This window comes from Sciurus carolinensis, chromosome 3, assembly GCF_902686445.1.
Source record: "Sciurus carolinensis chromosome 3, mSciCar1.2, whole genome shotgun sequence".
Classification (NCBI taxonomy): Eukaryota; Metazoa; Chordata; class Mammalia; order Rodentia; family Sciuridae; genus Sciurus; species Sciurus carolinensis.
This window is the reverse complement of record NC_062215.1, coordinates 66,573,164-66,591,169: the sequence shown is the minus strand read 5'-3', so window position 1 is coordinate 66,591,169 and position 18,006 is coordinate 66,573,164. Positions and strand designations below refer to the sequence as shown.

The 18,006-nt window shown below is 44.8% G+C and overlaps 1 protein-coding gene across 2 annotated transcripts in view; it reads right to left on the bottom strand.

Moving 5' to 3' along the window:
- Positions 1–5,509: 5,509 nt before the first annotated feature.
- Positions 5,510–18,006, bottom strand: part of Adap2 (ArfGAP with dual PH domains 2) — a 31,455-nt gene continuing 18,958 nt past the window's right edge. The window contains exons 6-11 of one of the 2 annotated variants that reach the window (XM_047546829.1): positions 14,592–14,738; positions 10,904–10,987; positions 9,083–9,145; positions 7,900–7,977; positions 6,997–7,225; positions 5,510–5,980 (exon numbers count right to left, since the gene is read on the bottom strand). In XM_047546829.1, the coding sequence (XP_047402785.1) occupies positions 5,946–5,980; positions 6,997–7,225; positions 7,900–7,977; positions 9,083–9,145; positions 10,904–10,987; positions 14,592–14,738 (636 nt within the window). In that variant the 3' untranslated portion in view covers positions 5,510–5,945. The remainder of the gene's footprint in view (positions 5,981–6,996; positions 7,226–7,899; positions 7,978–9,082; positions 9,146–10,903; positions 10,988–14,591; positions 14,739–18,006) is intronic. The other variant, XM_047546830.1, reaches the window with a different exon arrangement.

The following is an 18,006-nucleotide window of genomic DNA, read 5'->3' as shown; positions in this document are numbered from 1 at the left end:
GTCAAGTGGTTGGCAATTACAACAGGTTACACTTTGACTTAGAAACAGCTTGTTTAACTTGATATATTCAGAAAGGGCTAGAAAAATTAGAATTCTTTTCAATACACCTTTGTCAATCTAACACTTTTTTTTTGGAAAGGTACTTTGGTCTTATATATCTTCAAAAGATTGGAGCTGTAGATTGAACTCCTTGGATTTATGGAGAATATATGCCACATAACCTAACTGGCAAAGCCAATCCTTACTGTAAAACCAGTCAGTTAAATCAGACTCCTTCGCTGTCAGTTCAACTGACATTTTTCAGTTCAAGCAAATTTGTTAACATACATTCCTATGACACTGTTTTTTGTTTGTTTTGGGTGTTGTTGTTGCTGTTGTTTTTGTTTTTTGACCTTGAATTGTATACTTTATGTTTGAGAGAAGGTCTCACTGTGTTACCCAGGCTGGTCTCCAACTCCCGGGCTCAAACAGTCCTCCTGCCTCAGCCTCCTGAGTAGCTAGGACCTCAGGTGTGAGTCACTCACTGTGCCAGGCAGCACTTTGTTCCGATGATAAGTTACATAAGAAGTAGCAAAGTCCTTGAGTTTGCCTGCTGGATAAAATAAGGTACAACTGTCTTCAACGTGTTCTACCAGAGTTTTCTTTGCTTTGCTCCTATACTGGATTATTTTAGAGACAAATTATTCAAAACAAAATTTTTTTTTGGTCAAGGGAAGGGCGAGTTTATGAAGCATGCTATACATTGTCATCATCCTTATTCCCACTCTATAATAAATGAATACAAACCAAACACAAGCCAAAACGCCCTATTTTTTAATGCCATATTTTTATCAGCAACAAAGATCTATGTAAAACAAAGAAAGTCATGAACTCTGACCTCAAAAAAAAGAAGAGAGACAGGAAATGAAGAAAAACCACAGACTGGGAGAAAATATTTGCCAATCCATATCTATCAAAGAACTGGTATCCAGGGTATATGAAGAACTTAACAATAAGAAAACAACCCACACAGTTAAAAAAAGAGGGGGTGGAATGGGAAGGGTGTGAGGGTACGTACTCCTGTAACCCCAACTACTCCTGAGCCTGAGGCAGAAGGATCTCAAGTTCAAGGCCAACCTCAGCTCCCTCAACTTAGGGAGCCTGTCTCAAAATAAAAAGTAAAAAGGGTAAAAAGGACTGAGGCAGAGGACTGACCTAGCATGTGGGAGGTCCTGGGTTCAATCCCTAGTCCTGATTAGGCAGGAGAAATGCCTGAGCCCAGGACCTGGAGACCGGCCGGCAGACGGGGGCGCAGAGAAAGAAAGAAAGAAAGGAATTAAAATATACATCCTTGACTTTTCACAATTTAGAGTTGATTTTGTATGCTGCTTATTATAAAATATAAGAACTTAAGAGTATGTGTTTCTATTTATTCCCTCCTCAGTGTTAGATGCTCCAGTTGTCATATATGTTATCTCTATAGATGCTATAAAGCAAAACATCTGTAATTTTTGCTTTAAATAGGCAATATTTTATATTTATTTTAACACTATTTTTTAAATTACTTTTTGTTTTGTTTTAATACTGGGGATTAAACCCAGGAGTGCTCTACCACTGAGCCACATCCTCAGTACTTTTCATTGTGAGACAGGGACCCTCTAAATTACCAGGTGGGGCTTAAAATTTTGCAATCCTCTTGCCTCAGCCTCTTGAGCCTCTGGGATTATAGGTGTGCACCACCACACCCAACTAAGAGACTGAGTAAAGAAGATTGCCCTCACCTATGTGTGGGCGTCACCTAATCTGTTGAGGACCTAAATAAACAAAAAGGTGAGGAAAAGGTAAATGCCACTCTCTCTGCTTGTGCTAGGCCTTCCTTTTCCTGCCTTCAGACACTGGCACTCTTGGTTCAGGCTTGGACTAGAACTACACTACTGATTTTCCTGGGCCTCTGTTTGCAGATGGCAATCATGGAACTTCTCAGTCTCCATAATCATGAGAGCCAATCTCTCGTAATAAATCTTTGTATATATCTATGTATTTCCTATTGTTTCTGTTTCTCTGGAAATACTACAAATATGATTAATATTTTGTGGTTTCATATTCATATTACATATTTCTATAGTTTGCATGCTGAATGTCCCCCAAAGGTCCGTGTTTTAAATGCTTGGTCTCCAGAGTGTCACTAAGGAGAGGTGGTGGAACTTTCACAAAGTAGGGACTTGTGGGAGGTCCTTAGGTCACTGGAAGCATGCTTCCAAAGGGGACTATGGGACCTCAGTCCCTTCTTTTTGTCTCTTTTGCTTCCTGGTCATGAGATGAGCAGTTTTGCTCCACCATGTGATTTGGGTCTCATCAACTGGAGTTTCCAAAACTGTGAGAAAAAAACAAAACTTTTCTCTTTGTGAGCTGATTATCTCAGGTATTTTGTTATAGTGACAACACTAACTAGCACACTTTTGTCTAGTTCTTTGGTATTACAGCCTGATATTGTGAAAGACAATTTATAGACCTTCTGGATTGTTACATTTCTCCAGAGATCAGGCAGTTTATATGCAGAACTCAGGGCTCCCCATCTGTGACCCTCTCCTCCCAGATTTCCTCCTTTCACTTTCCAGTTATTTTTCTCTATTTTTCAGTCAGTAAGACTGCAGGTTTCCATCAGAGTTTTGGCAAATCCCTAAAGCACTAACCTGGGCCTATCCTCAGGTGAAAACTGAAAAATGAGAAATTTATCCATTCCATTGCCTGCTTTCTAGTGCCAACTCCTCTCTGGTTTTCTAACTACTTTTGGTCATTTTCCAGTGCTCAGGCAGTTGTTTTGATATAGTCTGCCTGGAGCTTATAATTGATATCTGTAGGATGATTGTTGTGATATGAGCTGCTTCAACTAACTGGAAGCAAACCCTCCTACAATTTCATCTTTTCTTACTCCTCCTCACCCCAACAATCTGTTCTCTAGTCATATTCAATTATTTGAAATTTCCAGAAAAGGCCTCTCTTGTCTTGGGGCCTTTGTACATACATCTTTCTCTGTTTTCCCCACCCTGACACAAGGATCTTCTACTCGTTCTTTAGGATTCAGTATAGATGCCGCCTCTTCTGCAGAATTTTCAGTTGGGATTGATTCAAGTAATAGAAACTTCCTTGCACTAACAAGAAGGAAAAAGGGGATTTAAGGGAAGAGTACAAAGGTATGTCCAGGGAACCCAAAGATGGAGACACAACCACGCTGCAGGAACCAGCTAAATCCCAGCACTCCATTTCACTGGGGCTTTACCTCTTGTGCCTGTTCTGTCCCTCTCCCATACTCACTCAGAGGCCTAGTTTCCCTCCTGGAGTAACTTTGTTTCTGTGTGCTGACTTCTTTTCCTTCCCCTCTTGCTTCCCTTGTGGGCAAGGCTGCACCTTTTATTGATGTCCTTATCCCCAGGTCTTAGCAGAGTACCCAACACAGTTCATAGGTGGTGGAAATGGGAGACAAGTAACCTGGCCCCTACCATACAGCCCAGCACGTGCTGAAACAGACATTTTTCAAGGTGTTACAGGATACAGAGAAGACCCACCTCCCTAGTTGAAGCTTCGGGAAGAGACACCCTGATGTACTGCTTGTCCTCTAGGGATCCAAAGAAAAGTCTCATTAAGTGTAGAGAATATCTAATAGATCCTTTCAACCCTCTGGGTCTCCACTGAAGAAAAAAGAAAATATCCCATGTATTTCTGCACATCCCTTGAAGAGAGAGGAAAGGATCAAAAAATTGTAGAGCTGGAAACTTGTCCATCTGTTTCTCTAACACTTCAGTCATTTGAGATTCCTTTCAATTTCTCTTTCACATCTTGGGGAACTTCGACCATTTTCTTTCCTCAGCTTAAAGTGTTTTCCTCACCCTCTTCCCCTTGACTAACCTTTACACAGCTGGGAAGTTTCAACTTCAGTGTTACATTCTGGAAAGGAAGGAGGCTTTCCCCTCCCGGTGGGTGCCCTGCACTCCCACAGAAGTCTGCTCTTCTTCCCTTTCTGAACACTCCACTCGCTGCTGCCCTCTTCAGGCTGTCATCTGCCACTGCAGGGAATACATTGTCTTATTCCTGACTATTTGCAGGGCTTGGCACACAGCCTGGCACCTGGGAGGTGGGCAAAAATACTGGTTACTCACACTGAATTTCAACAGTGAGTGCAACGTCCTCATTTCAGACAGAGAGAAAAACAAGGCATAGGGTTGGGGAAAGTGAATTTGCTTGTGGTCTCAAGTTAGTGACAGGTCCAGATAGACCCTGGAGAGCTTTTCATTTTGTGGTTCAGTGAAGATGTGTCTCCTCTGTTTGCTTTTTTCCTTCCAAAGTATTACGACAATCAATACAGGTATTGTTCTGATATTATCTGGGCTTCTGTTTCTTCTCAAATGTGCACAAAGGTGGAACTCTACCAAGAACATTGATCATCCCCTTATTTATTTAGTTAGTTAGTTGTAGATGGACAGAATGCCTTTATTTTATTTATTTATTTTTATGTGGTGCTGAGGATCAAACTAAGTGTCTCTCATGTGCTAGGCAAGTCCTCTGCCACAGCTATAGCCCCAGCCTGATTCCCTGTCTCTTGAGAGGGGTTCTCACTTGTTTCCCAGGCTGGTCTCAAACTCATCAGCCTTGAAAATACTTAGTATTACAGGTTTGTAACATCACTCTGTCTACCTTTTGTTTTTGTTATTTGGGGTACTGGGGATTGAAACCAGGGTGTCACACATTCTGAGCCAATATTCTACACCTGAGCTACAACGTTCTACACCTGAGCTACAGCCCCAGCCCTCTTTATTTTTTATTTTGAGACAGGGTCTTGCTAACTGTCCAAGGCTGGCCTCAAACTTGACATCCTGCTGCCTCAGCTTCATAAGTAGTTGGACTACAGGCAAGTGACATTGTGCCCAGCTCCAGGAACATTTGGACTCATACAGAAAAACACTGCTTTTGAAGAGTGAAAAGTATTTTTTTTTATTTTATCCAATGTTTTAATATAAAAACTTTCAAACCTATATATTTGAATGAATAGGAAAATAACCCCATCTAAACTTAATCTAAATTCATCAGTTGCTACCATTTTATACAGTACTTCTCTCTATATATTCATCTCTCTCTATACACACACACACACACACACACACACACACACACAGACATATACACAAATACACTGTATTCATATACTTACACATACACTTATTTTTGCTGAATCTTTTAGGAATTAGTTGTGACATCATTACAGTTTACTTCAGCATGTAACTCCTAAGGACAGGAACATTCTTCTATATAATTACAGCATGAGTACCAATCCTATTAGCTAATATACATCCATATTAAAATTTATTCAATTATCTTAATTATGTCCTTTACAGCTATTTTTTTAAATCCAGGATCTACTCAAGAATCATAAATTGCATCTGGTTGCTGGTTGCCATGTCTTAGCCTCTTTTAACCTACAACAATTCCCAAACAATTTTACCTTCCATGGCATGGACATTTTTGAAGAGTCTGACTGGTTGTTCAGCATAACATACCTAATGTGAATCTGCCTGATTATTTCCTCATGATTAGATTCAGATTAATTTTTTTTTTTTTCAAAATGCCAGATGCATGATGTTATGGGTGCTTTCTCATTATAATGCCTCCATTTCAGATGAGAAAGTTCTGGGCCTTCAGGACATTTCAAGCCTTGATTCGTAAGAGAGGTTGGCATATGTGTTTGTTGTGTACCATGTCCTCAGATCCTGGAGGCCAGGCACTCTGGAAGGCCCAGGGAGCAGGAAGATCCATCACAGCGTCAGTGTTGGCAGCATACCTTGCCAGGCTGACTGCTGGCTGCTGGCTGTTGGGCACTCCTGCTGGGCAACTGGATCAGAGATAAGAACTCCTCCTTTATGCCAGGAGCTCCAGTGGGTGTCTGGTGGCCAGCCAGCTCCTCAGTCACTGGGTCACCTGCTGCTGCAGCCACTCTCTGCTACTGCAGCTGCAAAAGAAATGAGAGTGTGAGGGAGGTGGCCCTGCTGGAAGGAAGGGTCAGCAAAGGGACAGGGGCACAATGATGGCAGGAGCCAGAATCAAAAATGGATTGAAAAAGAAAGGAAGGAAGAAAAGAAAAGCAAAAAGAAAATAAAAAAGAAAACAAACCAAAAGAGTGGGGGACAAAGAGGACATTTGCAGTAGAGAGGCAGAGAAAAGCAGAGAGCTGGAGCTAGAGAGAGAAACCAAACTCAGACACACAGGCCCACAGAGAAATGGAGGCCCCATCTGATATGCCTTCCACATCTGCTTCTGAGGAGCTCTGGCTTTGGGAACTGGGACAGTGGAGAGAGTTTGTGTTTACACTGGTCAGGCTCAGAGGGCACAGGAGTTTCCCCAAGGGGCTGCGTGAGGTCACCTACTCAGTCTGTACTTTTCCAAACACAGAACTTCTCCCCTGTGCCCCAGAAGTCAGGCCCTGGGCCAGAAGTTTCCTGCTCTAGCTCAGCACATCTCCTGCTTTTTGCAGGGCTGTCAGCAGACAGGGCAACCTCATGGGGACACATCTGGGGTAAAGAGGAGGAGCAACAGAGAAACAGAAGGGGGGGGCACCCAGGGGAAAGGACACTGAAAATAGCCTTCCCTCTGGAGTGGGGCAGAATCCAAAGTCCCAAGAGCTGCCCAGCAGGGTGACCTCAGCTAATAATACTAGGCCACGGTTTTCTCATGGGAAAAGGGATCAGGGACCAGTAACAAAGAGAGATTGCCCAGTGCCTAGATAAGCTGGGCAGAGAGCCTCAAGGGTTCTGCCAGGACCAAACTCCTCTTGAAGCTCATGGAGAAGGGTTCTGTTAGAGGAACTTGGGGAGCAAGGGGATTTCCTGGTGATAATGTGCAATTCTGTGAAGGAGAAGGCAACAGAAAGCACAGAGTCAGGGCGCTCTGGCATCACAGTTGAGCACAAGTGCAGAAACCCCTTTCTACCCTCAGTCAAAAAACCAACTCCCAGTCCTTGCTTCTCACTGAGGATGTGGAGGGGAGTCAAGGGGCGGGACAGAACATCCCGCAAACTCTCCAGCCATTCCCGCTGCTCCTTCTCACTGGCACAGGTGAGGATGAATCTCCGCTCTGGGGTGAGGATGGTGAGGCCAGCTTTCCAGCGATTCCCTCGGATGCCCTTGGGCAGGTCTTCAGATACCTCATACCCCTGCTCCTTGCTTCCAAGAAAAACCTGGCCCTGCTCAAAGGCATCCTGAAAATCAAAGGCACCTGGTCATCAGAGGTCACTCTGGGGCAGAGGGACCCCTGCAGCACTGAAAGCCCTCAAGCTCTATTTTGGTAAAGGGGAGTGAGTGTCCCTGCAGGGGAACTTGAATTTGAAAGGTTAAAACCCTGAAGTAAATCACATACATCATCTGTTGAAAAGATACTTAACTTGTATGGAGAGCTCACTGGCCACCAGGAATTCAAGTGCTTTACATGGAGGAACTCAATCATCATGGGAACCGCGAGCAAGGCATTTATGTTAAGCCTATTTTTCACAGGAGGAAACTGAGGCACAGAGAACTAAGTGTGTACTCTACCCAGGGCATGCCACTACAATGGCATGGCTGAGATCAGAGCCTAGACAACTGGCTTCAAGAGACCACACGCCTAACCATTCCACATCCCAGCCTCCTGGTTAGAAGTGAGCCCCGGAGACTGGAGGAGGAATATACTTTATCTAAACACAACTGGCAGCATTTGGGAAACTCTTAACAGGCTTCTGGAACAGAAACTAACTTAGAACCAAGGGATACAGGCTTTCCTGACCAGGGCTCCCCAACCCTGGGGCTCCAGAAGATGAGTTTATTTATGTAAGTTGGGCAAACACTGACCCACCTCTCCTTGGGGATGTCCTGGGGAGGGACCAGGAGGGACTCTTACCAGGGGATTCTTATAATATAGCAGCCTCCGCTCCTGGGGATCCAAGGCAAACCACCTTTTCTTGAAAGGTTCCCTCTGCTGCAAAAGAGGAAACTTCGTACCAGGGATGACAAGGTAGGGGACAGAGGTCAGGGCCAGCCTAGACCAAGCCCAGGGCTTCTCTCTGGGGTGCTCAGACTCTGCAACTTCTTCCCAGTCACCCCCTTCCCAGCCCCCGTCTCCCACTCCACCCCCTCCCAGCTTTGCCCCTGCTGCCTCCAGGTGCTGCCTGGGGTGGGAAGGCCCGCTTCCCTCTTTCTCAGGCTGTGGACAAAGAAATCTCAGAAAAAGGAAGCTGGGGAAATCAGAAGTGGCTACTGTTCAGCCGGGCTGAAAGTGCTGGCCTTGACCAAATCCTAACCTAGGTCAGGGGAGAGAAAACCCTGGGACAAAAACCATGGGGAGGGGCAGTGCCCAGCTGAGGAAGGAAGAAACCTAAAGCAACCCCTTGGCCACTTTTCCAACCCACCTGAGACTTTTTTCTCTCCACCCCCTAACACCTTGCACTGTCCTCTTAACATCCATCCTAGAAACACATTAAATCTTCTTTAAAAAACTGCTGGAATGCTGCCTTTTCTGGAGGATTCTTTAGGGAGCTCCCTCTGCCTTGCTCCTCCTGTCCCTTCTCTTCCCCCAAACCCTCATCCAATCACCTGGACCCCCTTCAACCAGACTTCTGACTTTGAACTTCATCCCACCAGCATCCAGCTTTCTCCTTACCCTTCCCTTCCTTCCTTCCCTTCCCTTCCTTCATAGATAAGTGGGAATAAGCAGCTGCTGGGGTGGGGGCAGGTTTAGCAAAGGGGAGCCACGCCGAGTGTGAGGGAGTGAGTGCACTCGCGGCCTCGCTGGCACCTGAACCAAAAGCTGTCTCCCCAGGGAGCCTCTTCTCAGCTCTGCTTTCCCAGAGATAGGGTCAGATGGACTGAGTTCAGAGGAAAGAGCTGATGATGGGTGATGGGGGTTGGGATGCCCTCCTGAGAAGCTAAGCTTAGTCCCCACTCATTCCTTCAGCCCAGGAGCTGGTTTACCTTCTCTCCCTCCCTCTCCAACCCTCTTTCCTCATTTCCCCACCTCCCAACTTCTGCCCTGTTGGTGAGTAGGACAGGGCCATGTAAGTCCCCCAGGGAGTGGATGAGTGTACCTTTGGACCAGTCTTTTCCATGAAGCCTTGTTTGAGGTAGTTCCTGGTGAGGAGGGGCACGAGCTGGGGAAGACAGACAGAGGCTGACCTCCTACTCACACCCTAGGAGTTCAAGGTTCCCCACTGAACTTGGCTCCCAGACAAAAAGGGAAGTTTGGAATGGGGAAGGATGTGTACTCATGGTTTACGGGGTTATATTTGGAACATGCACTGGATGTAATATTGATATTTCAACAAAGCCAGTCAACAGCACCCCAGATGTTTGCAGAGCTCACCAGCATAGCTGGGTCTTAGTTTAGGGACTTCACAGGAATGGACTCAGGTGAGGCCACAAGAAGACCCTCTTGGTGTCAGGGAGCATTTTCCCAGAGTCTACTGTGTGTCAGGATCTGGCTGCAATCTTCAGCCACCCTGTAAGGCAGATCTTATTGGCCTCATTGTACATCTGAAGAAATCCAGCTGAGGAGAAGTGGTGGGGAGGTTCTCTAGTCATGTAGCTGGTAGCCTGCCTGGGACTGACAAGCACTCGGTTGTACACTTGCCACCACGCTATGATGCCAACATGTAAACATGCCTGATCCTCTAATCAGGCCTCTGACTGAGACTGGCCATTGGTAGGGAAACTGATCAGCAAAGATGGGAAGCCAGCTCCAATGAAACAACGTTGAGGACCTGTACTTTGTCCTCCCCTCCTCTTGGTTAGCATTCAGCACTCCCAACTCCCCGCCCAAGGGAGCAAATATGAGCCAGCTCTGGGTGCTGACTCAGCACACCAACTTCCAAGGGCCTCCAAGAGACAGGCAGGGCCTTACGGGAACTGCACCCAGGGAGCTGTTGTCTCAGTGAATCACTGGGCTACTGGAGTGAACCCTAACCCAGACACTAACTCCCTGCAAGCTTTGGAATTGAGGAGCATTTAGATTCTCATAGAGGGTCAAAGAGTTAGGAAGAAGAAAAGTTCAGGATTAACATGGTCTCTCTACCTCTATCACTTAAAAACTCCTCTTAGAGGAAAGCTTAAAACAGGGACCAGACCACAGCACCTCAGAACTGGATGAGATCCTGAAGATGGTCTGCAAAAACCACACAATATGAAAGCAGATGCTCAGAGAGGTGCCATGACCTGCAAGTCATTAACAGAGTGTCCATGAGGGACCAGGCCTCCTGGCTCAAGGCAGCATCCTCTGCCCCGTGCCACACGGGCTACCCCAGCCAAGCCTGAGGACAATCCAAATGAAGTTCTCAGGCTCACCATTACCTTGGCCTCTGCAGGCAGACCTCTCCTTTTATATTGCAGTGGGGAAGATCCCAAGGCCTTCCTGAGTCCAGAGCACCATAGGGAAAAGGGCGGATGTTAGCACAGGAAGAGCACTTTCCATTACTCACTTGACCTTCCTGGGACTCCATTTCTCATCTGTAAAATGGGAATACTCACCCTGCCTAACTGATTGCAATAACAGATAAAAGGGATTACAAGATAAAATGGGCTCAAAGCATTTTGGAAAACAGTAGCTAAGGATCATTTGCACATTTTAGGGGAAGAAGGGGTCAGAAAGAGATGCCTAATGGCTGAGCCCCTTAACACTACAGATAGTGGACAGGTGTCCTGAAGGGTAGAAACCGACCTGATTTTTAGAGTCCATTTTGTCCATAATCCTCCAGCCTCCCCAGGAAAAAGTCTTTGGCTTCCCTCTGTAGTGCCTAACCCCCGAGTTTCAAGGCCTTGCCTGCAACAAACCTAGTCTGGCTTTAGGGATCAGTAGATGAGAAGAGCAGGTGGCAGAGAGGAGACTTAGAAGTTGGGGTCCACATTTAGCTCACCTCAGACTCTGGTAGCTCAGGGTAGGCCATTTTTAAATATTGCAGACGGGCTGCACGGAGGGCGTTGAACCAATCCACTATCTCCTGTGACAAAGATGCAAAGAAAACAGATAACTGGTCAGACAGGTCGGGATGGGAGGCTAAGGCTGGTGGCAGGGTTAGGGCTAGCAGGTTTGGGGCAAATGCATTCAGCACACACATAGACCACATAGTGCCACCTAAGGTCATCCTGGGAGGACTAGGTCAGAGCCCCAGGGGCTGCCCTGAGCAAGTGGGAAGCCACTGACAGGAGGGACTTCAGGGCTGTGGGAAGGAACTCAGGTGAGTTGCATGGGAGTTACACACATGGCTCAGGACACTGCTTTTCTCTTTCTAATGCATGATGGAATCATCTGGAATCTTGTTTAAATGTAGACTCAGATGTAGAAGATTGGGTAGGACTGAAACTGCATCCTTAACCTTAAACTCTCAGGTGACATGATGCTGAAGGTCAATGGGACATCCTTTGAGGAGCAAGGGTTTTGGAAAGCATTATTCTGGAATGTTGAAGACCAGCTTTGGGGTGAAGGGCAGTACCTGGGGATGCTCCTCAAGCAGGGACGCTCATGGCCAGAAATGCACCATAGGCCACAGCTGGCTGGACCTTCGAGCTGCCACCTTGAGAAAATGCATCCCTCAGCAGTGTTGGCCACCAGCATTTCACCTGGATAATCACGGGTCCTGTGGCCTTGCTCTGCTGCTTTCCAACTGGTCCTCGCGGGCAGCCAGAGTGACTGTCTGGTTAGTTCCAATGTCTACCCAGGCTCCTTGGAGTCCTCTCCACTACCCTAAGTTCTTTAGCATGACTCACTCTGCCCTCAGAGCTCTTTCCACACAACATTTTCAATCTCTCCAACTCATGCTATCTCCTCCTTCTGGCAGACTTGGCTTCACCCACCTCCCTCCCACATACATTTTAACTAGAACATTCTACTCGTCTTGCAGGTCAGTTTAGATGTTATAATAGATTTTGGGGTGCTTGCTTAGCCAACCTATTCCTCTGAGCACTCCCCCCTGCCATTTCCATCCCAATTGCTACTACAATCCTATCCTTCCTTGGTCACAGCAATTGGACCAGGACTGGACCGAGACAGAGGCTGGACCGGGTTTACCAGATTCTTTCTCCCAAGAATTTGGAATTGGGAGGCTGAAAGACTTGTTCAAATAGCTGCAGTGCTGGACTTTGATGTAATATGGTGATTGAGAAAGTCACTTGAATATGGCTTCAAAGGAATGAAACAATTTCCACTTATCTCCCCTAGGTCAAGGATGAGGAGCTATTATTCTGAAATTCCAAGCTCTTGTCCCCTGGTTTGTTAAGAACTTTCTGGGGTCTCAGGCACTAAGGGAATGGGGCCAGCCCAGAAGAACTCATCCAGGTCACCATTTTATAAGGTCTCTCCAGTCATAGACTGGTGGCCCTGAGACAAGAGAGATGACTGATTCACATTTCTTGCTAATCTTGAAAATGAGTCCCTTGAATTTAGAGAAACAAAAAAGTGTGATACTACTTGACCCCTGGTCATACCTGTTAAAAAGAGTATACTTTGTCCCTCCCTCTTTTACCCTTTCTCTCCTGTCATTTTCTCTTCCTCTCTCTGCCTCTCTGTCTCTCTCTCAGGAGGCCTGCTTTTAATCTCTCAGCAGGCCCAGGAGGTCCAGCAATACTTCTGTACCCTTTCTGTTCGTGCTCCTTTAAACCAGATTGAGTATGCTCTTTTTTTTTTTTTTTAGGTGCTGGGGATTGAACCCCGGGGTGCTTTACCATTGAGCTACATACCTAGTCCTGTTTATATTTTATTTAGAGACAGGGTCTCACTGAGTTGCTTAGGGCCTCACTCAGTTGCTGAGGCTGGCTTTGAATTCATGATCCTCCTGCCTCAGCCTCCTGAGCCACGGGGATTACAGGCCAGGCCACCATGCCCTTTACACCATGGCGGTGTGCTCCTTTTTAGCAGAGTCACCCAATTCTTAAGTAGAAACTTTCCTCTGGAAAGCCTTTTCAACACTCTCCCTGCTCCACATCTTCTGTGTGTCCCCAGCATGACCCCCACCTATCACAGGGCATAGTCAGTACCTGGTTCCCTGTCCCTCTCTCTCCCTAGACTGGGAGACCGATGACTCTACCCCATTTATGATGAACCCTAGACACCGCAGGGGTTCAATAAGAATTTGTTTAAAGAGTGAGTTTGTAAATGAATAAATGACACAGATGTGAACTTGACCATAAGACTTTGCCCTTTACATGTGCTACAATCATGAGCAAATAACAACTGTAACAAGTTTGTAATACATATAATGGTTATGAAATACTTTCACATCCATGGTTCATGGTCACTCGGCCCTTAAAGTCCCTCTGAGAGATGGGTGCCAGAGTCCAAAAACAAGTAGACTTGAGAGGGAAAGGACTCACCTCAGCAACACAGCAGAGAGCAGCAGAGAAAGGGCTCTAACTCTGACTCCCAACTGCTGCCACCAGGCACCTGGGGAGACTATGGAGTCGACTAAGGAGTCTGTGAAGGCTGCTGACGGGGTGACCCATGGTCATCATCCCAGTGTGAGTCTCAGGAAGGGTTGGTCCCTGCATCTGGTTCCTGACTCCTACCGCTAAAGGTTATGCCACCAACGGAGGCACATGGGGTGGTAAAATGGGTGCAGGATCCAGGAATCACTGGTTGTGTGACACAAAGGTCCATGCCTCAGGAGCAAGGGGCAAGACATTTCCATGGTTGTTATGAGGATTAAGAAATGCCGTAGGGGCTGGGGTTGTGACTCAGTGGTAGAGCGCTTGCCTATCACACGTGAGGCACTGGCTTCGATTCTCAGCACTGCATATAAATAAATGAATAAAATAAAGGTCTATCAACATCTAAAACAAATTTTAAAAAAATAGGGGCTGGGGATATAGCTTAGTTGGTAGAGTGCTTGCCTTACAAGCACAAGGCCCTGAGTTCAATCTCTAGCATTGAAAAAAAAAAAAAAAATGCTGTATAGCAATCACCAAGATCAGCAGTGTAAATAGACACTCACAAAATGTGAGCTCCCACTTCCCTCCACCCCCACTTAGCCTCTCTGCTCCCTGCCCCGTCATGTGGTCAGGATCTGACCCTGCTTACTCTCTTGTACCTGGACTATTGGCCTTCTCTTCTCTGGGCTGATCTGTAGACCATTAAGTAATACTTCTCAAACTATCATGTGCTTTGGGATCACCTGAGGATCCTGTTAAAGGGAAGTTTCTAATTCAGTAAGTCTGGGATGGACCTGAGACTTTGGTGCTAACAACTTCCCAAGTGATGCCAATGCTATTGACCCAGGACAGCAGCTGAGCAGAAAGGTCCTCGTCTGATTTAGCCATTCCTCCTTCTATATTCAGAACTTCTGGCCCTACCTGGATTTACCATCCTTGGGCACAGTCCCTTCTGCTAACTGGACTCCCATGGGTGACTGTGCACTGTCCACCACCATGGCGCCTGACGGGTTCCTCTCCCACATCTCACTCTGCCTTCCTCAGAGCTCTGTCTCATATTGGAAACTGAAAATAGATTAAGGCAAGCGGCAGCAGCAAGTCTCAAGAGGCAGCTGAGCACTGTGAAATGAGCAAGGGTGGGTGAGCGGGGCTGGCAGTGGGTTGGGACTCCAGCCATCTCACCTTCCCACTCTCATGGTACACGAACAGGTTCCTGATGTGGTGCTCTCTCCTGTAGGTGATCTGCAGCCCATGGGGGTGCCCAATCTTCTCTGTCTGGAAAGTAGCATTCAAGTCCTTGATGCTGATGATAGCTTTGGGGCCTTTACTCTGAAACAGAGAAAGAAGATACTCAAGTTGCTGAGAGTCAACAGGTGACTTCTCATCACCTTCACCAAGGCCCTTAATGCAAACAAACAAACAAACAAAAAAACAATGTGTAACTCTGGACTTTAAAGTTCTTGCTCTGACACAGATGCAAAAATCCTTAATAGAATATAAGTGAATTGTATTTGATAACACAATAAGAAGACCAAGGATGACAAGGATGGTTTAACATATGCAGATGATATGATTCTATACTTAGAAGATCCAAAAAGCCCTATCAAAGGACTGCTAGATCTAAGAAACAAATTCAGCAAAGCAGCAGGTTACAAAATCAATGTACAGAAAACAATAGCTTTCCAATATACCAATAATGAATGGCTTCAAAAAAACCAATGTGTTACAAGAGTTACACAATATCTTTAAAAAAAAAAAATACCTAGGAATAAATCTAATGTAGGACGTGAAAGACTTTTACAGTGAAAATTTATAGAACATTGAAGAAAGAAACTAAACAAGACAAAAGAATATGTTCATGAATGGGCAGAATCAATATTGTCAGAATGGCTGTACTACCAAAAGCAATAAATAGATTCAATGCAATCCCCATCAAAATACCAAGAATACTAGAAAAAGCAGTCCTAAAATTCATTTGGAAGAATATAACACTGAGAATAGCCAAAGTAATTCTAAGGCAAAAAATCAATGCTGGAGGCATCACAATATTTAACTTCAAATTATACTACAGAGCTATAGTAACCAAAACTGCAGGGTACTGGCATAAAAACAGATGCACAGACCTATGGTACAGAATAGAAGATACAGAGACAAACCCACATAGATACAGTCATCTGATCCTTAACAAAGGTGCCAAAAACTTGCACGTGAGAAAACACAGTCTTTTTAACAAATGGTGCTGGGACAACTCGTAAGAGATAAGGTTCTAGAATAAGACCCTTATATTTCACCCTGCACAAAAGTCAACTCAGAATGGATCAAGGACCTAGGAATTAGACCAGAAACTATGCAACTCCTAGAAGAAAACTTAGGGTCAACAACACTGCAATGACTTTCTCAATAGGACTTCTACAGCTCAAGAAATAATGCTAAGAGTTAATAAAGGATAGCACCAAATTAGAAACCTTCTGCGCAACAAAGGAAACAATTAAGAATGTTATCAGAGAACCTACAGAATGGAAGCAAATCTTTGCCTGTTACTCTCCAAAAAGAGAGTTAACATCTAAAATACATAAAGAACTAAAAAAAAAAAAAAAAAAAAACCCAAGAAATAATCCAATTAATAAATGGGCAAATCAACTAAGTAGACTCTTGTCAAAAGAAGATATACTAATTGGCTGGAGCTGAGATTATAGCTCAGTGGTAGAGTGCTTGCCTAGCACATGTGAGGCACTGGGTTCAATTCTCAGCACCACATATAAATAAGTAAAATAAAGGTCCATTGACAACTAAAGAAAATAAAAAAAAGAAATACAAATGATCAAACAGAGGAAAAAATGTTCAACCTTATTAGCAATTTAGGAAAGTGCAGATCAAAACCACACTGAGATGTCATCTCACACTAGTCAGAATGTAAATGCTAGAGAGGATGTGGAGAAAAAGAAACATTTTGCACTGTTGGTGGGATTGTGAGTTAGTGCAACCACTATGGAAATCAGTATGGAGGTTCCTCAGAAGACTAGGCATGGCATCACCATATGACCCAGTTATACTGCTCCCCAGTATTTATCCTCAAGAATTAAAGTCAGGGCCGGGGTTGTGGCTCAGTGGTAGAGCGCTTGCCTAGCATGTATGAGGCACTGGGTTCAATTCTCAGCACCACATAAATACATGAATGAAAATAAAGATCTAAAAAATATTTTAAAAAAAGAATTAAAGTCATCATACTATAATGATGCATGTACACCCATGTTCATAGCAGCACAATTCACAATTGTCAAACTATGGAACCAGTCTTGGTATTCATCAATGGATGAATGAATAAAGAAAATGTAGTTTATATACACAGTGGAGTTTTATTCAGCCATAAAGAAAAATCAAATTATGTCATTTGCTGGAAAATGGATGGAACTTGAAAACATTATTTAAGTGAAATAAGCTAAACTCAGAAGGTCCAGGATTGTATGTTTTCTCTCATATGTGGAAACCAGAAAGGAAGAAGGAAAAGAAAGATGTGTATGTGGGGGGGGGTGTGGATCTCATTAAAATTAAAGGGAAATCAATGGAGTAGAGGAAAGGGACCAAAGGGATGGAGGAAGGGAAGGAAAGGGGAAATACTGGAGAATGGTATTGGTCAAATTATGTTGTTTTATTTTGTATATGTACACATATGTAACAACAAATTCCACCATTATGTACAACAATAATGCACCAATAAAAATATGGGAGAAAAATGTTCTTGCTCTGATATCAAAAGGCAAGATATTCTACTGATCACCTGTACTCAGTCATCCCATTTACCCCTCCCTAATTGGATTGACCTCTGAGCCAGAAGGGGGTTTGGAAAGGTCTTAACTTTGGGACTTTTCAAACTTTTTAGCCATAGAACTTTTTCTGGAGTAAATCATCCATGGAAGCCAAACAAATAGAAAAAGAAAAAAAGAAAAAACAAAAACAAAAAAAAACCCAGATATAAGCAGGTGTGTGTGGCGGGGGAGTTTTCAAGATAACTCAGAATAGAGGAGGTTGCTTTCCTGGCTACTCTGTAGCATAAAACCAAGAAAGCAGATAAGCTGCTTCTCAGCAAGTGGGTAAAAAAAAAGCGGGGGGCTTTATTGGGAATTAATTCTGGACATTCAAAGTAGATCAGGGACTCAGGAGGTTGGATATAACAAAATAAGAAAGAAATCCCCATCCCTGGTGCCACTGCTGCCACCACTGCCGTTACCAACAGAGCCTGTTGGAGTGGTGCCCCTCCCCCCACAAAAAAAGAGAGGGATAAGGGAATTAAAGGAATTCACAATTTTAGGAGGCCTGAGGCATGTCTGGGTACAGAGAGATCAGAGATCAAGACATCGCCTGACTAACCTGAAGGGTGTGCTGCACAATATCCTTGTTCAGGAAAGAAATCACATCAGCCCCAGCTGCCTGTGCAGGACAGAGGAAGGAACCATTCTGCAGCTGTGGTGCAGGGGTGGCAGCTGGGGGAACCAACTATGGTAAACTGAGTTTGGCCCAAAATACAGGCCTGGCAAACCCACACCTCATGACATAGGGTGTGCCTAAGTGACCAGGAGAAAAAAATCAAACATGGAGA